General features: G+C 50.5%; 1 protein-coding gene across 1 annotated transcript; it reads right to left on the bottom strand.

Moving 5' to 3' along the window:
* Positions 1–206: 206 nt before the first annotated feature.
* CHST13 (carbohydrate sulfotransferase 13) lies at positions 207–19,829 on the bottom strand (the record flags this gene model as incomplete). Its single annotated transcript, XM_079540115.1, has 3 exons — positions 207–1,052; positions 3,568–3,650; positions 19,736–19,829. The coding sequence occupies 3 exons, from the start codon at positions 19,827–19,829 to the stop codon at positions 207–209; spliced, it is 1,023 nt and encodes a 340-aa protein (XP_079396241.1).
* Between the last annotated feature and the right edge of the window lie 471 nt (positions 19,830–20,300).

Below are 20,300 nucleotides of genomic sequence, written 5' to 3'. Positions count from 1 at the left end.
GGTGGAAGAGAAAGGGAAGGAGAAACTCCAGCCCCAGTGTTCTATGGGGTGTTCTCCCTCCAGACCGTGCCTGAACGAGGCACACAGAACAGAATGTAATGGAGAGGGCATGGGGAGAACCGAGAGATGAGCATGGGTGGGATGAGAGGAGTTGTGGCAAGATGAGAAGTACCCAGCTCTCCCCACCTCTCTTCCCAGCAACTGCCTCATCGGATGCGGAGGTAAGAAGGGATGGAGTAGTTGAAGAGCAAGTAGTCCATTTTGTATAAATTAAAGAGTCGTCTTTGGTAGAAGGGGCTGATGTCCTGGAAGAACTGGGCCGTCATGTCGTCCGTGGTTCTGGTGGTCTTGGACGAGGACGGGAACTTGACACTCGTGTCGGCACCCACCAGCTGGAGGATGTAGTTGGCATCTTCGGCCAAGGTCTCGTACTTGCCCACCACATCATAGTGGACGATGCAGGGGTGGCAGAGCGAGTGCACGCGCTCCCAGTGCTCATTGAAGGGCTCCTCCCGCTGAGTCCGCGGATCCAGCAGGTAGTAGACAAACTCCTCGAAGCGCACATCATCCCCACGCTCCAGCGCCTTGTCGCTGGGCTCCTGCCGGTGCCGCCGGATGATCTTGGTCCCGTAGCGCTTGTGGAAGGCCGTGTTGTAGCTGCGGGTGAACTTGTTGCGGTAGGCTGAGACCAGGCGCTCGAATGGCTCCCGCACAAAGATGAACTTGAGGTAGCTGCGCAGGCGGTGGTTGATCTCAGGGATGCTGTATTCAGAGAGAGTGTGCAGGTTGGACGACACGTGGGCCTCGTTGGCAGGGATTTCCAGAGGATCCCGGTACTTGCCCTGCCCCGTCAGGACCATCATCACCCGCTTCCAGTTTGTGCAAGCCACTTTGGGCACGTAGCAGTAGAGCAGCCCATGCGTGTCATCCACCACCAAGTGCCGCAAGTCATCCGGCCGCAGCAGCCGCCGCTTGCGGGTGTAACGGTTGCAGACGTTGCTCAACAGCTCCCGTCGCTGCTGGTGAACCGCCTGCAGTGATGACTGTTCAAACTGTGGAAAAAGAAAGAGACGGTCACCGGCTCACCCGTGCCAATGAGGATCTACACACAACTGTTCCCATCACTTTCCTGGTGTTTCTTTTTTTTGGAGGGGGCTTTTCGTGGGCTTTTTGGAGACAGCAATCACCCTGAGCTCAACTTGCTTTAGTGTATTTAATGCCTGGACCTGCTGGGGGCAAAATAAAGAAAAAAAGTCTGATGATGAGCAGGATGAGAAAACAAGCCAAGGGCATGAGGGAAAAGCAGGAGTGCAGAAAGGGTCACAAAGTATTTGTTACCTCAGCCAACCTCAGCATTGGGCTGAAGCTCTTTTCCTTGTACCAGTCTGGCCTAAACCCCATGGGACAACAATGAAGTCCCTTTGCTAGCACAGGGTCCCACATACCTCCCTGTAAAGGGGCACTGCCATCTGACATCAATGCCTGTGGGCTTGCTGTGAATCTGGGAGCCACAGCTCAAGGCAGAAATATGGCACGTAAGCGTGGGCATGCACAAAAACCCATCATGGTGTGCTGCAAAGACGGAGGGATAGGTGGAGGCAGAGCCTTCAGCACAGACCCTGTGGTGCAGACAAAGAACTGGAGGTGGTGGGAATACCCTTCCCGACCCCCTTTGCCTGAAAGACTTCCTTCTCCACACATGCCACTCCAATGTCTCAGCTCAGGGTGTGGTCTCCCTTAAGGCAAGACAGTTCAGAGATGTCCACAAGTCATCCTTCTTCCCCTCCGCTCCTCCCATATGATTCCTGCACCATGGCCCAGCAGCTGCTGCTGTGACCTCTCTGGAATCACCCCAGCTGAAATCACCCAGCTGATCTGGGGATGCGACTTTTCCTGTCTTGCTTTTCATCAGAAACTCCAGAATGACACTGTCACATCTGGGGAAGGAAACCATTTCCAGGACCTCAGAAGGGGAAAGTCCCCTCCTCCTGCTGCCTGCTCCCTCTGCCGTCTCCTCACTGAGAATGGCAGATTTCACACTCGGTGCCAAGGCCAATGTCAGGGACCTCCCAAAAGCCTCATTTTGTCCACAGATGCTAACGGTTTTACCCTCCATTTCTGACCCCACAGAGCTGTTGCTCCAGTGCAGTGCAACGACCCCTGTGTTGCAAGACAACAGCGGCTTCCACTTCAGGCCACGCAGCTAGTCTAACTAGAAACACATAGTTCCACACTTGTCCCTACAGCCTGTGGGTCCCTCTGGCATCCAACACAAGATGAAGGGCAAGAGCAGGCCACCTCCTCAATCCCTGCATCCTTGCTGCAGGCGGCTGGCATGGCTTATGCATGCCAAAGGATGTTCTGTGCCAAGCTTCAGCCGCACCCTTTCTTCTCCCTGGAGGCCTGGATGGGGGTTTTGGGTGGCCACCAGAACATGAGAGAGGCAGCACTGGGGAGGTTGGATGCTCAAACAAACTGCTCACACCACACAGGATTCAGCAGTCCTTGCCTTCGGGGTGGGACTAACACCTGGGCAAAAACCTCCTCCTGCAAAGCCAACACATCCTACATGCCACCAAGAGATGATGTTGACGTTGTTGGCAACCTGGATATGAGGAACACTGAATCTAAGAAGGTGGTGATCATACATGAAGAGATGCTTTCATGGTACACCATGCTACTGAGCCAAACTTTCTGGTAGAAATTTCTCTTGCTAGGTTTTGTTTGGAGGCTGCCCTCCATTTTTTTTAGATTGGAAACACTTTTTGAAAGTGCTAAAAAAAACCCAAGCATTTTAACAGTGTGGTTTTTTTCAGGTGTTTTTCCCTGCACTCACATAATTCAAAACTATAGGAATGGAAAGACAGACAGAAAGACAGACAGACACTGTCTGCAGGCATGGCAACAAATAAATGTGACTACTTTTCAAGAGCTGCCCACTGGAATAAGTGCATGTCTTTCAGTTATTTCAGAGCAAAATTGCTCCCTTAATTTCCTTCCCTTCTAAAAGCCAGAGAAATTAAGCATCACTTTTAAGGAAACAACACCAGGACATTCCAGCAGGATTAGGGTATGTAGGCATCATGGCTAAGGAAATCCACATTAGCCATTTTTCCCAAAGCAAATGTAATTCGGCTGCTTCATGCAGACATGAAAGCACCACCCTAGTTTGGAGCGCCGGTGTCAAGCATGGGGAGGGATCTGGCCCTGGCTGCAACAGAGTCCCATGTGGGCAGGGACCTACCAAGGTCCCATACCTCAGTGGGTACAGGCAAGATGATAGAGAGAACTGAAGCGACCCAGAATTATAAATGCTTCATGGTCAACAGCAACTTTATATACATACATAAATACATACATATATGTGCACGCATAGAGATCCTTGGAAGGAACCCACAAAGACCATAGCAGAAGTTTTGATCAACAATCACCCCCTTAAACAGTGTGGTCTTTTCTTCTGGACACAGCTAGAGGTTTTGGTGTGGGACACTGGGCTGACTGGTGCCACACACTTTGGAGAGATGAAAGAAAGGGTCATCCCACTCCCCCTTCACCCCATCCCCTCACCTGATCGCTCTCATACAGGGCCTGGAGTGGGCTGCGACCAGACTTCCCCTGCCAGGCTGTCCTCATAGCCCCGTCTTCTGCAGCTGCAAAGGGAGAGAAAACAAAAATCAGAGGAGTTGGGGGCTGCCTCCCTCACCCTCTCTGGTGATGTCCAAACTGGTGGTAGAGGCCACATGGAGATGTGGAGATGTCCCCCAAAGAGAGGTGATCCCAAGTGGCTCTAGGGAAGGATGCTCAGCTATGCAGGGAGATTTATTTTTTTCCTCCCACCATAGACGGTGTTTCTCCATTGTCATTTCTACCTTCCCCCTGTTCTCAAATGCTATCAACATGTTAAGTAGACTGTAGACTCTTCACAGGCTGGGTTTTAGTCAAAAGAAATGACTGATTTATATGAAGTAATTAAAAAACACAGCCACCAGCACAAAATTTCAGTGGTGTGGGACTTCTCAATGAAAATAGCTGTTGTTCCTCCCCCTTATTTTTTTCAATAAAATATACAGTTAGGATGCAAAAGGTCCAGACATCCTTTAAACACATGAAAGGCCATACAGAAAGAGAACAGCTTGTTCTGATTTCAAGAGCACCTGAAAACAGAGGGATTCACATCCACATAGCAACCTACAGGCAGAGCCAGGCATCACTCACACCGCTTCTGTTAACATGAAAGTTTCTAACACCGAGGCTTTTTGCTTCCAAATTCTGTCTTGTTTTTCACATGCTTACATTTTGCCTACATGAAAACTGCTCCAAAGCACAAAGCCACCCAGTATAAGCTCAGCATCACTCCTTCAGGCTGTAATTAGGGGAAATGCCTGGCTGAACTCACACGATTTCATCACCAGCACATTTGACATGGGAAAGAATGCTTCTTGTGGCACCACGGGTCACAACATGACTCAGTGAAGAGCTGTTCCTTCCTCACTGCCTTGTACCAGTTACCCCACAGGAGGGGGAAATGGCCTCAGTGCTAATGAGAGACAAGCGGAGGACCCAAAACTCACAGCTTGGGCTGGGGGCACTGAACCCAGCAGATCCCATTTCATATTTTCTTGCTTAGCTTTCTGCAAATTGAAAGGAATGGGATTGAACTCGCTGCCTGCATGGCCCAGCTGTGAGCAGAGAGCACTAAACTCAAGTGGGTTAGAGTTAACAGTGTGGGCACTGCATGCGCTGCTCCTACCTTTAGCAAAGGCAATGTGGAGGCGTTTGTTTTCAAGGTTGCCTCGTGCATCATCCAAAACTTTTCTGACAAGGGACATAAGCAAGCCCAGGGTGACCTGAAGCTGCCACAAATGAGCACAACTCACACCAGCACAGATTGGAGCAGTGTGAACTTGTGTTCATCACCCAGCTCAAAATCCTAGTTTGAACACAAAACCTCTCTTACCCATTCTGACCACCCTGTCATCCAATCCCACACTGAGGTCTCTCCCCATTCTGTCCTTATACCACTCAGCCCAAGCACGCAACAGCCCACCTTAAGAAAACTAAGCCCCAGTGATCTATAGCAGGCTGAACTGCACAGCTAGAGAGGAAACCAAACACGCAGGGAAAAGGCTTGTCTTCATCTGTGCCTGTCTCTTCCATTAAGTGTCAGATGCAGCCTGGACAGCAAGAGGCAGCTCATGGAAATGGAGTCTCCTCATCCACTGTACCATCTGTTACTCATCCGTGGGATGCTCCTGGGATTCCAAGCAGTTTGGGAAGGCCAAGGAATATTGATATATATGACAGTGTCTAGGAGGGAGTATCACCAGAGCAAATTAATGGTTTGTGCTGCATTTTGGCACCAGGGCCCTGAGTACAGCAGGATCTTCCATCACAAGGGAACTGCCAAGATCTCTGCATGCTGCCTGTCCTCCTGACTTCATAGCTTGTTACAGAGGCTCCTGGATTCCACCACAGGCACTGGTAATCCACAGAAATTTAGCACTGCTGTAATTGCATCTGTAAGCAGAGATGTCAGTTAGCCAAAGCATATCCCATTTCTGAAGGGGACGGAATGTCAATCCCCAGCAACCACCGGATCACCATTTGTGTACAAAGACAGCAGACATCCCTCATCTGAATCCAAAATGCTTTTCAGTGAGACAGGCAGAAGGGAATATTACATTTGTCCTTTGCAGCTTCAAAGTACGAAGCAAGAAGGTAGCAGGGACAGAGCATCAAATCCCATGCTAAAGCAGTAACACTGATCAGAAATCATGGAATGAGGAGAGGCTGAAAAGGAGCTCATTTTGGAGCCTCCTGCAGCCCAGATTTTTGTGCTAGCCCATCAAAACCAAAGCCATTCTCTTGCAGTGGTGTGACATCAATAACACAGCAGGATCTGGGCTTTATATGACTTGCCAGTTTTCTTTGGAAAAAGGAATGGATTTGAAAGCTGTGACTATTTAGGTGCACTAGCTGATTATGAAGGCAGTCATATGTGAGCTGAGCAGACACTGGATCGTGCCCATCCCAGCCTTCTGGAAGCACTAGGGAAGGAATTCACTCTCTTGGCTGCAGAGACTCTTAATTACAGAGGGAGGTTCTCAGTGTCCACAGCAGCAAATCCAGTGCCTGAATTTAAGACTGTGGCTGGGAGACAGGATTCAGGCAGTGACAAGCCCGTCAGTCTGACATCAGCATTACCAAGGCTAAAGGAGTTAGATGCTAAAGGAGTCTGATGAAAAGAAGAATGATTAAAAATGGGAGTGCAGAACTGGAAAGGGGAATAAAATGTAGCTTGGCAGTCGCTGTGCACAGCTCATACCCATGCAACCTGAAGTATCAATAACGTAAGCAGTTTCTGCAGATAGTCACCCAGATAAACATACAGCACGAGATACAGCTCACCACAGGAAATACGTACTTCAAAACAGAGAAGAAGTTCAAAAGGGGAACTGTAAGGGATACGAGCAGCTGGAAGGCAAGCAATGCTTGAAGGGGAAATGTTGGGCAGGAGGTGGATTTCTAGCATAACATCTCCTAGATCACCTCTGGGATCAATACTCCAGGAACAGATTTGGCATAAAACCAGAATGATACCAATGACAGACAAAGCACTGAGAAAGTCTGCCACGGCAGAGAAAGACTAAAACACCAAGCAGGGAAATGGAAGCTTTGTCCTGGACCAGGGAAGCGAAAAATAAAGCAGAATTTAATTTTGCAGTGCTGGAATTTAGCAGTTTCTGCTACTCTGCTGCTGGAAGTGGCAGGAGATCCCAGATGCATTAGTTCACAGCTATCAGTTGCCAGTGTAACAGTGATAGAAAAGAAAAACGGTGTCCTGGAAGACATCAAGTGAGGTATTTACCATAGGAGCAAAAATAGAAAAAAGCACGAATGTCATTATCCACAGCATAGCAGTCTTCACTTGGAACACCGACAGCTCTGCCCTTGGTGGCCCATGGCAGCTCCTGAGCACAGAAAAGGGCAGTGAGGTGAGCGGGCTGTCCCCAAGCTGGGATGGGATGTTCCAGCCAGGGGGAATGGAACGTGCTTCAGGGATGGGGCACTCACTCCAGAGCCAAATTTCACAATTAAGGGGAGGTCTGGAAACCCCAGATGGGTGAGACTCCAGCTGCAAAGAATCCCAGTTCCTTCTGGGGTGAGTCTTCAGGGATTTGGAAGGCTGGGTCCTTGAGCTACAAAGAGTCCGATGGTCCACTTGTGGTATCCAATCCGAAATGGTGGTGACCAGCCCAGAAGAGCAAACACACCTGCTGGCAGGTGAATGTGCACCCAAAGAGTTGAAGAGTTACTCCTGACCCCACTGCTATTGCCTCGCTCTACCACACAGCAGCAGATGCACTTCCTGTTGTGTCTGCACAAAACCTAAAAAAGGAGAAAAAATAATCATGATGCCTGGTCACCCAAAATGATGGGTCTGCATGTTAATTACATCCTGCAGCTCCCCACGGGGGAGTGAGAAAGGCATGGGCAGTCCTTTTTGTAAAACGGGGAAACAACATCCAGAGATCTGCAGTTTCAAGGGACCAGCTTAGAAACACTTGCTTAAAGTCATGGCACAGGCTTCTGGAAGAGCCAGAAATTAGGGCCTGGGTCTCTATGGCTGAAGGTGGCTGCAGCAATGAGCTTCTCTGTTTCTGTTCCCTCAATAGTACCCAACACGATATGCGACCAATGGCCAACACAAATCTGCTCCTTGAAGACGGGCTCCTTGCTACTCAAGTGGCTGCACCCAGGAGACACAGAGAAGGACCCCACCACCTGATTTAAGAGAGGATACTGAGACTGCTTCATTCAAAGCCAAACCCTGGCTGCAGTCACTGACTGCTGAAACGGTCCAATTTTCGGTTCTAGCGTCCAAGAGGAAAAAATAAAACAAGAGAGAAAGTGAAAACAGAGCTTGTTATCCACAGAAGTCCAGCAGTCTGAGCTCAGTTTTCCCTTCCAGTCTGATAGCAAAGCCTGAGACACGCAGCTTGGATGGACACCTCAACTGTCTGAGGATGGACCAGAGCACTGGGGCCAAAAGATCGCATGCGGGAGCAGCCGCTGAGACCTGGGCAGTGGCCCACTGTCTGTGTGAATGGCCTTGGCTGGAAGGAGCAGAGCGACTGGAGCCAACAGAGCTGGTTGGAAAGAAGCTTAGTTCTAGGAAGCTCTGGCTTTTATACTTGGACTTGCACTGATGGAGAAAACATTTGCTCAATTTCCACCTAAGAACAAAGGGTGATTGTTGGGATTTTTAATTTTTTTTTTAAATAAATGTGATCGCAAACACCAAAATACCAAATACGACTCCAGACCTACCGAGCTGATGACTCCAAAGGCAGTGACCACTGTTTGATGGAGACAAAGATCATGGGAATGCCCCTTTCTTTGCTTTTGTACTTGCTCCATTCAGCTGCAAAGTGTAGCAGTTCTGACTCTGACATCCTTATCCACCTTCAGAGTTAAGGGAACACTTCTGGGAATGAAAATCTAAACTGTTCCAATTGTCATTCTTACAGGAAAGTTTTAGAACACAATATTTTTGCTTCAGCAAAGAGGCTGAATCCAATTTGTGACCACTCAGATTTACTGCATCTAAAAAGCTGGAGGTACAGAAAACAGAGACTGAGTTAAAACACTAGACGATGAAGGAAAAGAAGTCTAACAGAGGCATGTGTTTGACTTGCTCAAATGCACCCTTCAGTGTTGTCAATTCAGCCCCAATCTCTTCTGTTAGAGAGCTGGAAGTGAAAAGAGAAGGTCAACACTGTGGTCTAATGGCATCCCGCCATGTCCCCATCTACACCACAACCTGCAGGCACTGAGCATGGCTCCAGTGGTCTATCTGAAACCACCACCACCACCTTACAGCTCTCAGGCTCAGGAACTGCCTCCAGGTGGCCTGGTTTCAAGCCATACCACTTTGGCTCTATTTTCAAGCTGCCACAGTGCCTGGCAGCATATCTCTCTGCACACCAACACAAGCATCATCATCCTCTGCCCCAAATGTGCGCCTTGCTGTAATCCCAAAAGCCAAATGCAGGCACTGCAATACAACAAACTTAAGCCAAAGATGGGCTCTCCATTGCACATAATGGCTGCTAGAGCCATGTCAGCAAGGGCAGCCCTCCTGGGACCACTGTCTGTGGGAGGAGCTCTGAAGACACCCCAAGCAGAGGTTCATGTGGTCCTGACTTAAAGCTGTTTTGTTCAGCAGAAATTAAACAGAATGACCTGAACTTGGCTGGATCAGATAGAACAGAATCCCAGCAGCAGAGGAATGCTTGAAAGCTTAGCTAAGCTTTTTCCAGCACTACACACTTCCTACCATTCCTCCTAGTCCTTTTGAAACAGACAAACCAAATAATTAACTCCCTGCACCCCTCACCTCCCAGTGCATAGAAACTGCATGGGGGCTGCAGGGAGACTCCTTGCAAGGAGGTTACCCACACAGCTGAGGGGAAAACCACAAACAAAAGTAGCTCAGAGGCAACATGGAACGGGATGATAGGGGATGTGCATGTGAGAAGGTTCACATAGAGAACAACAGCTCATGTATAACTAGCACGATGAGCTGCAGCAGTGAGGTTGGGTGACAGAGGTCCTAGCAGCCCCTATTACCCTCCTCCCTTGACGTCTTCCTCTGGTAAGGAGATGGAAGGAGGTGCTAGGAGCAGTCCAGCCAGCTCTAGTCTCCAGGATTTACTACTGCAGCCCCAGCTGGGAGCTGGCATTTCCCTGGCACTAATGACAGTCTCCCTTCAGCCAAAAAACACACTGTCAAGCATTTTACATGGGATAATTCGACAGACAGCACCGCCTTTAATAGGAAAAATCACTCACTGTTCTAGGGATGAGACCTGCTGCTGGAAGGCATCTGTCCAGGGACAAGAGAGGTGCCACCTCCAGGCAATGTTAACTCAGGACATGGAGGAAGGCCCTATATGATGCTCTGTGGAAAGGGATGGGGAGAGCCAGGCGTCGCGGTGAGCACATGTCCTGCTTCTGTTCCAGCCAGACAGGGAAGTGCCGAGCCTGCCAGCAGCTGCAGTGAGGAGAACATCTGGGGTGGAATCACAGGGCCCCAGAGAGCTGACGTGGGCCCTAACCCCACACACACCTGCCCCAACCTGTGCCTGTGATCCCAGATGTGTGCAGCAGCCCTCCGCTGTCTGGGACCCGGTGCTCATGGGCAAACTGCCACCAGCACTGAGAGCCACCAAACGTCAGTTTTCTCTGTCTGGAGCCAGCTTCATCAGACATGTTGACTTTGATAGGAAAATACCTCAGCTCGACCTCCAAAACACTGTAGCAACCTCAATATGGGAGGCATTGCCCTGTGCCGAGGAGAGATAAGCATATGTCTCATCAACAGCCTCACAGCCTCCTGGTGACCACCCCTCATCAACTCCGTCCTTCATCAGAAGTGCTTTCCTCCCTTGATCTCTGCTCTCCTGCACATACTCCTTTTCCCTTACCGTTTCTGAAAGCGCTTTTCCTCCTTTTCTCACCTTGGACCATCAGCACATCATTTGGCTGCATGGCTCTCCTCTCTTTGGAGACAGGGATGTCTCAAGCTATGATCCTCAAGGAAGGCTTCCTTATTCCAATTTAGCCAACTTGAGCCAAGGAGCAGCCAGAGAAATGCTAATCAAGTGAAGGAATAAAAAGGTGGAGCTATAGGACTAGCTCACAGTAGATCACAGAGAGGAAAAGAAACAATCCAGCTGCTTCGTGCAACCTGCCAAATGCTGCAGTGTCATCAGCAGGGCTCAGAGCAGGACCAGAGCCAACAGTGGCTGGTCTGGACGCTCTGTCCTGATCAGAGGTCCCTCCCAAACCACGTGTCTCCTTGGTGGCTACAGGAGGTCACCTGGCAGCAGGCCGAGGCAGATGTCAGCCAGGTGCAATAGGAGGATCACAGGCATTTGAAGCAGGGGGTGTACTTCCCTGGGGCAACATGCCTAGCTCTCTGCTATCATAAGAAATGCAACTGACATCTTGATAGCAAACACAAAATTATCAGCATCCAGGAGGAATAAGGCCTCCGTGCAGAAGTACCATGCAACCCCCTTGTTTCAAATGTTTAATTTCTCCTACACACCAAGCTAGAAGCTTTCCAAGAGCAGTCTCCCTTCCCCATTCATTATGCCTGCTTCTCTCCTGGCCCCAGTTTGCTGCGTGCATGTCTGATGCAAGTCCAAACTGCCAGCTTTGCCATTCCTTGTCAATAAAGCCCTTTTCCAGATCACTGCTCAGCACGAACCGGAGCAAGGCACATGTTGGCAGTGCCAACGCACAGACAGATCCCTGCCACGACATGCAGGAGATGGGTGCAGGGTGTCCTGGGCCAGGCTGGACTTGCTCAAAACCTGCCTGCAGCTTGGTCTGATTTGGGCAGACATGGTTTGTGCCCTCTGCACACGAGGTTTCTGATATGCACACAAGGAAAAAAAATGCATCCCTCTAAGGTTACATGGCTCAGCAGCTTTCCTGTTGAATGTGTTTCAACATGGCCTGACAGCTCCACGCATCTGGAATTGATGAAAAGATCTATGAGTAGATCTCGGAAAAAATGCACACTCAGCAAATGCTTCCATGGCAGCATCTTGGACATGGCCACTGCTCTGCTCAGTGCCTGTGTCCTGGGAGTGCCATTCGAAATGACAGTGGTGCACGGAGCTGTGAAAGTCACTGCCACAAGGTATGGAGAAAGATGCACATGCAGAAGAGATGCATAAGTTTGCAGAGCAGGAAAGGAGCTCATTACAGGCTGCTTGCTGGAGGCCAGGAAGAGGCATCTCCAGGGCAGAACTTCTGTGATAAGAAGCTCCTTGTGCCCACCTCTGCTGCATTTAGATATGGGCATTGCCTGAGGCAACAAAAAAGCCAGGAAAAGATGCAACATTTCCAGCATCACTGCAGCACTGAGACACAACTGATCCATTACCACTGGCAGCAACCTGACTGAAGGGCTGGAGGATCTGCCTCCCCACTGCCAGGCAAACTCTGCAAATTCTGGAGACATCTCTTTCCTTTTTGCGGGGAGACCAACAGGATTCTTGCACCAGCACCCACCCAGCAGCAGCTATTCACGGGCAACTGAAGCAAAGCTCCCCCCACCCCCAAGCCAGGCCAGCCCTCCTTCAGCCTCACAGTGCCTGCATGTGCCAGCCCTATTAAGCTAAAGGGAAATCAATCTGTTCAGTGCTGCCAGGAGTAAACTTGGAAAGGATCCAGCTGCAAATATACTACCACAGCAGCCTAGCCAAAAGGAACAGCCCAGCTCTGCAGATGTTTGCAGGATGCAACTTGCCACCTTCCCATGTTAAAGGGAAACGTGACCGTGCAAATCCACTACCCAGGACCAGAGGAAGGGCAGAGCCACACACTTGTAAAGAATCATGACAGGATCAGGGATGGGGAACTGCTGAGGAGCTTCTGACCTCCAATTAGTTTGCGCTAATTTCCCAGGTCCCTGCCTTGAAGGAAGTGCTCTGAGCTCCAGAGATACCCACATCTAACAGCTCCAAACAAACAGCACCTTTGAACCTCATGTCAACATTGCCCTCCTTCCCGAGAGGTCAGCAATTCATGACAGTAGAGCAACATCTGGCACAGAGCAAGGCTGGATCAGGTTTCACATTAGCAATGAGACTGCAAATTTCCATGGAGAAATGAGGGAGCTGCCCCATGAGCAGCTCCAAGGGACAGCCCCAGCCCTGGACAATGTTCCCCTGCAGAAGGACTGGGAGAGTAGCCAGGAGCTGCTTGTCAAGCAGCACTTCCCCAGAGAAGGATAAGCTATGAGCAATGTGGAGACAAGAGGACTTGTGGCTGGGCTGTCCCTCCATATGACATGGGATGGGACCTATGGACACGATGTGCAGCTCCCAGATTTTCAGCACATCTCCATGCACATGCACCATGGGAGAGCTGCCAGGAGCTGCACAAGAGGATGAAACTCAGCTAGAGCTGAGCCACCTTCGAATGGGACATTTTGGGGAGAAAGCAGCATCAAGTCCAGCTGGATGATGCCCCAAGTGACTCTCAGCAAATTAAGTTCCTTTCTGAAAATGAGCACAGATGCCAGCACCCACGCTCAGCAATGGCTCGTGTACATGGCTGATGTATATGGTCCCATAATACATCCATTCCAGCAGGACATCCATTTCAAGGGCAGGGCAGCCTGCAGCATCTCCCAGCTGCAGAAACAGCTCCACAAAGTGACAACACACAGGGTTTGGTGATGGCCATCAGCACCACAGGAACACTGAGAACATTTCTGCTCTGCAGCCTCAGTGCGTTGGGGATGGTAACCCACAAAGTGGTGGGAAAGCAGGGGGAACAGGACTGCAAATGGGGTCTGAAGGAGCCAGGCTGGGCTCTCCATGCTGGTGGGAAGGACTGCAAAGCTGCAAGGGTAGGAAGCTCTTTCCACTGCATGGGGAAGGACTGCAGACACTGAATCCCTCGTTCACCACCCCAAAAACAGGCCCTGGGCCATCTTAAATACTGACACTGAATGGTGACTTCCACCTCAGCACAGAGCTGTTGAAGGATGTGGGTTGTGTGGCCAATGCTTTCCTGTAGGAGGAAAAGGTAACAAGCCACCTTCACTGCAGATGTAGCTGCTGAACCCAGCATATCAGACTTCCTGCAGGATGAGAGACCTTCCTACCGTTTGCAGGGTAAGAAACTGCTTTCTATTCCCAGGAAATACCAACTCCTGGCCCTTCCCAGCCAAATTCCCATCGGACCCTGCCCAAAACTTTACAACCCTTTTATCTTAGCCAAACATGAAAAGCTCTGGGGCTTGATGAGGAAAGCAGGATCAGACAGCACAACCTACTTGTTCCCTTGCCCAGCTGCGGCTACTTCCCACTTCCATGCCTTATAGCTCAGGGAAGGTTCTGAGGCAGGAATCTTTAGGAAGCTGCCCCAGGAAGGGCTGCTGCAAGAGGCCTGATAAAAATAAAACCTACGTGGGAGAGTTGTTTCCCCAGCACTGACCAGTCCCCCAGCAAACTGGCACACAGATGCTGATACCTGCTGCGTGTCTGCACAAGGCAGTGCGGTGTGTTTGCTCTTTTTGCAATCACTGTCCTGTCTGCGGGGTTCAAACAGCACCAGCTTTGCAAAGCATTCTTCAGGGCAACGCAGGGCTCTGGAGGGTCAGCCCAGCCAGAGGAGAGCAGAATTACTGAGGCTGTTGGATGGTATGGGAACAGGTTCACCTGACTACAAGGCTTCCTTGGTTTGGGGAGCATCTCGATGGCTGCTGAAAGACACTGTGTCAACTCCCGCAAAGTTTTTGGCACCAGGGAAAGTTGGGCATCGCTTCTGCACAGGGCTTGAATCACACAAAGCCAATTCTCACAGTGTGTCCTTTGGCTCCCCTTCCCTTCCCTGTTCTAACACAGGCTGTGTGCTCTCTGAGTATCACGCTCGCCTTCCAACACAATAAACACAGCATCAGCTCTGTTCCTGGCTCATTAAAACTGAAAGGAACAAAACTAAAGCATGGGCTGCCATGCTACTTCCTACATTCGGGGGTCCCCAGGAAAAACATGCATGAAGAGGAGTTTGGCTCCCAAGGATATGGAGCTACTCTTTATACCCACCATTGCCCATCTTAGGCTTTGATTCTGGCTTCCCAGGTAGGGAAGATTAGATGTTCCCTCTCTCCCAGACATCTAACAGCCTTTAACTGCCTTTTAACAAGGGAAGATTTGGGCACCCGCCCAGCTATGCCTTAAAGCCTGGATGTGAAACACCCCTGGTTTGGCCTCACGGAGGTATTTGGGGAGTAAAACTCTTCTTCAGGTACTCAGTTCTGAGGGAGAGTAATGGGAGCTGAGCACCTAATGCCTTTGTAGTTTGCTGGCTTCTAGCAAGTCCTAGGAAAGGCAGCTGTGTTTGCACTGGGATTAAGACGGAGGCCTTGTCATGCTTTCTATTCAGATGCTGGTGGGAAGCAGCCACCAAGAATGAAAATTCAGCATCTAACAGTTCCCAGAGCCCTTTTTGCAGTGTAAGTTGGAGCTTTGGGTCCCTGGGAGTCGGACCAAAGAGGAAAGCACAGGTGCAGAGTGCTTCCAGAGAGCAGCAGTGGGGCCAAGACATTGTGGGATGTGGGGCAGCAAAGAGTCATCAAGATGTAAATCTCTCCTGCATGCACAGAGTTAACTCCCAGCATACCGAGCCCCCTTTTTCTCCCTCCCAAACCTCTTACACATATCAGAGATTCTCAGGAAACTGTACAGAGCCAAGAAAGACAAGAAAAAGCATTCCTCATTCAATGCCTGGCCCTCAGGAACAGATGGGCTTCATTATCGCTCTGCTTTCAGCACTGCACCGAGCTGACTGTTCCACCACGAGGGGTCACAGCAATGGCATTTCACATCTCCCATCATGGCAGCCCTGGGGACCATCCAGCCCACGTTGCCCAACGTGCTGCAGCCACATGCAGTGCACTTTGAGCGCTGGGTCAGTGCCAGCTGCCAGGGCAGCAGCTGCCCCCTGGACTTGATAGCAACCTGAGCCCGGCAGAAGTGCCCCATGACAAAAGCAAACAAAACAAAACACAGCAGAAAAAGCAGCACGATCTCAAGGGGCTTCTTCAGTTTCACAGCCCTGCTTATCTGAAGGGCTCTGCGCCTGCTGGGTCAGTGGGGGACCTGCCCTCAGCTTTGGTCGTGCCTGAATTTTAGCCTGAAAATATCTCTAAACAATGGGGAGGAACTGAGGTCTGAAATAGGCTCTTTCTTGTTCTAAAAAAAAAATATATATATATATATATATATATTTAACAACAACATCCCCGGTTTGAAAAGATCTGCTGCTATCTACATGACTCCGTTCAGGCTAGGTGCATTTGCAGGCTCAGGGATCAGCACCCTGCAGGACCTCTGCAAATCACCAACAATCTGTGCCCTGGAGGGACAAATCTGTAGGCACAAGGATGGAGCTGTCTGACAGCTCAAAAGAGCAACTGCTGACCATGGATGCACAGCTCAGAGAACTTGAAAGGCCAGATCTGCAGAGGTCACAAAGCTGAATCACTTGTGCCACGTCATGGTGGTGTGGCTTCTGGCACTGCCACCACTGTAATGCCCCAGTCCTTCTTTGGACTGGTGGAGTGGCATCTGCACACCTGGAACAGAGAAGAGGGCTTTGCTCTGTCAGTACCCAGAGAAAACCCAATGGGTTGGTGCAGATGAGCAGATCTGATGGAGCCCTGACACTTCCCAGATCCCAGACCTTTCCAGTTCCTCATCTAACAGTTGGGGTGGTGTCACGGTCCTGGTGCTATTACAGTCCTGGTTCTGGTATCTCTCATAAGGAGTCAGCTCAGAGACCAACTATGACCTGCAAAGCCCCATGAAAATCCCACAGCTCAAGCTGATGGCAGGATGTGAAAGAATGAGTGCAGCAGCCAGTGATAAGCAAGTGCTGCTAGAAAGACAAAAGAAATAACAGCTGGATTCTGCAGCTGGACAGAACCAGAGAAGAGAAAGCAGCATTTAGAGCTGGACTGTTTTTCCTTCTTTATTACTGGAGGCGGTGATTTAGCACTGGAAGAAGCTAGAACAGCAGGAGTATCCCCCACCTCACAGGCTGCTGCTTTGCAGAGTCTGTCTGCTATGTTCCTCATCACCTCCAACCCGCAAAAGGCATGGACTTGAAAGAGCAAGAATTGGGTAAGAACAGGAGTGCTGGTGCTTTTGTGAAGGGTTTCTGGCTCAGACTGATCAATCTCATCTTCCCTACTTGCCTCAGGCAGTTAAAGGTGCCCCTTCTTCCAAGCACTCCTAGGATTGTTCCCTGAGCTGCAAGAGGACTTAATTTCTTAAGGAATGCCAGTTAGAGGAGATGGAAGCCTTGAGACGATGAAGGTTGTCTAAAATGCTTCACATCCATCAGCTCACATCAGGAAACGTTATTTTGGAATGGAGAAGCTGCTTAGTAGCTGCTCAGGAGACTGCAAGTTCATGCACACATCCCTCCAGCCCCATGCTGGCAGCCTTTGGATATCAGTACGATTTGCCTTCTCACAGTTTTCCCAGAAGATCTACCCCTGGTATGGCAGCACTGCACAATTAACTGAGGTCTGCAGGAGCTGACGACACAGCTGACTGCAGGACCTTTCCATATACCACTCACCTCCTTCATCTTTCTTCCCCATATTTCTTTACCCAGCATCCATACCAGCACTGTCATGCCACGCTGCTGCTAAAATCAGCACAATTCCTGAGACCAGCAATGGCCAATCCTTTGATGCAGACAAGAATCAGCAGCCTCCAGCATTTACCACCACATCAGTCTAGACATACTGCAATCAGGGTCAGATGAGACAATGAGCAGAGATTCCCCAGGGCACAGAAAAAGTGCAGTGTGTTGTGCTGTCCCTGAAGGAGGGATGGCTCTTAGGCCAGGTGGGTTCTCCTGAATGGCCATGCTCTGACACCAGCACACCAAGTCCCTCCAAGGAACTACACTGCTCCATGCTGGGACTGCATGAGGCCCAGGTGCAGCAGGACCTGGTGATGCTCTGGTCAAACCCCGTGACTGTGCAGTGCAGCTGTGTTTGCAAACCCCACCTGACACCACACTCGGCACCAGCTTAATCCTTTCCTTTGGTGCAGATATTCTGCCCTTGGTCATGTCTGCAAGTCCGCTCATCGCTGACCCAAAGGAAGCATCAACAGACCATGTGCTGCCTCCAGCAGCAGGGACAGCAGGGACTCTGCTACTGCCTTCAGCACAAGTGCCTCCCTGCCCCAAAATAACAAGCTTTGTGGCTGTTTGGGAGCAAAGTTATTTCAGCACACACTGATGGGTGGGTGCTCCTGGGGCAGAACAAGCAAGCCTTCTTTCAGCACAGTCGATTCAGTGCAAACCTCTCTGTGCCCACAATGGCACGGATGGAATGAGAAGTGCCAACAGAGGAGTTAATTCCTGCTCCCTGAAAAGAGCCCTTCTCAGACTTAAAGGTTTCTCTTAGCTCTGCTTCCCCCCCCATTGCACATTTTGTCCTGGTTGTGGGATGGGTCAATCTCTATACACAAGGATAGCAAGGATTAATGCACTACACTGAATGCAATGGACTGCGAGTGAGCCAGGAAAGCAACCTGCTGAATCCTGCAAAGGATGGAGAAAAGAAACTGACTGCTCCAGAACAGAACTCAGAGCACTGCTGAATTTTCCAGCATTTTTCTTCATTATTATATAGAAACCAAACAACACCAGGCAACTAGAACTCCAAAGAGCCTCAAGGCAACCATCACTTTAGAGATGACATTTTTGCTTGCAAATTGTTTACTTATTACTGTAACTAGTAACTCCTAACGTTCAGGTGAATTGCCTGAGTTAGCGTTCCCTTGAGCCAAAAGGAAATGCAGCAATTTTCAGCTTGCATCTTTTCAACATTGGGGAATGACCCTTCCTCTGCTACTGCCAATTTCTCACTGAACTAAAGAGAGAAAATACCATAATCTGAAAAATAACAAAGGACAGAAGTGGCATAGAAATGAAGGCCGGGTTGTGGGAGGCAGCAGCAAGGTTAGAAAATAAGCAGATTTTAGAGAACACGAATATCCTTTTAAATTCAGCTCTCTGGGAAACTCAAGGGGCTCCCAAGTCTGCAGATGGTGCTCAGCACCCTCAATGACAGCACTGCTGGAGTATCGGACACTGCTGGCACGCACCAGTTTGGGATCCTCAGTCCCATGGCCACCCACAGTACCCCCAAACACAAACTTTGGCCCATAGCAGACAGAAGAACCCCAAACCCATCAGGAGATGCCATCGCACCTTCTGCCATCTGGTTTGCTCCAACCTGATGGGAACTTTGCTTTGAGATCATGCAAAGCACTACGAGATGAGCAAGCACAGCAAGTTCTGCTGACGCAGAAGTCTTTTGAAAACCAGAATCTTCAAACAGTCACATTTTCCAGCCAAATACCGGGCAATGAATCCAACGTAAAGCACAGTCCCCTCTCTGTTCAGAGCCGTGGGGATGAGAGCTGATTGAGTGCTCCACTTTCTTACTGAACGCTCCTAATATGAAAGTAAGACAGCACAGATCGTCTCCTTCTAAAAAGTTACCAAGGAATGAAGTGCTGAGTGTGGTCCTCTGGGATCACTGAATTCATTTGATAAATCTTACCAGCTATTCTACGAACAACAAACGCTCGCTGAAACCCAACTCATCTTCAATATTATCCAGCAAACAACTTCTCATTTTTAGGGAAAAACACACTGAAGTGATGGAGCAGCCCCTTTAAAAGGGAGATTTATGAAACTGATACAATCCCACAAACATCTCGGTCAAACCTCCCTCCTGCATTTCAAGATGTAACTTTAAAGGCCCCACTGATGGATGGCTGCTGTAATCAGAAAACATGAGCGCACTGTTAAAACCCAGCAGAGGAGCTCGTTTTGCCAAAAGAGCAGAAAGCAGCCAGGGAAACACACAGCCCTTCCAGCACAAGGCGCTCTGTATCTTAGCTCCGAATTACTGAATCACTTCCCAGCGTGGAAGATACCTCCAGGAGCACGCGCTGAGCTCGAGCGATCCAGCACTGCTGGCGGCTGCGAAAGGGGCGCTTGCGGAACACAGCGGCCCCGTCCCAACCCCAGCACAGCTCCCACGCCGGGACAGCGGAGCGCTTTAAAACGAACCGCGCACTTCCTCGCAACGTCCAAGTTTGGGACCCACCTGGGTTGAGGCTGCTCTGGAAGTAGAAGACGCCCAGCAGGAACGAGCCGAAGCAGGCGGCCAGCGCCAGCCGCGGGGCCCGGCTCCTCCGCATCCCTCCGCCGCGGCTCGGCGGCGCCGCGCAGCCCAGCGCCCCGCGGCCCGGGCCCGCCGAGCCCCCGCCGGCCCCGCGCCCCGCCCCGCTCCGCGCCCGCGGCCGCCTCGCCCCACCGCCGCCGGCAGGAAGTGACAGCCGAGCGGCCCCGCAGCGGGAAGGGGAACGTCGCCCCCCTGCGCCCCGCAGGCAGCCCCATGCGGCCCCGCGGAGCGGAGAGCCGGGGGTCGGGAACGTGCCGCCCGCCCCGCTGCCTCGTGGCTCTGCGGCTTCGCGCCGGGCAGGAAGGAGTTACTGATGTGCTGGCGAGGCTCGGGAGTTTGCTGATGGCTTTTCTCAGCACGTTCCGCGCTTCGTAAGCATCGTAAAGTTACGTGGCCTTAAAACATACTTTCTTTTTTTTTTTTTTAAAGATCCTGCAGGGTTCAACTGAAAGCAGCAATGCTCCCGAGCAGTGCTAACCCAAGCAAT

Source organism: Tetrao urogallus (assembly GCF_951394365.1).
Source record: "Tetrao urogallus genome assembly, chromosome: 10".
Classification (NCBI taxonomy): domain Eukaryota; kingdom Metazoa; phylum Chordata; class Aves; order Galliformes; family Phasianidae; genus Tetrao; species Tetrao urogallus.
The sequence above is the reverse complement of the archived record's forward strand: the minus strand, read 5'-3'. Positions and strand labels throughout refer to the sequence as shown.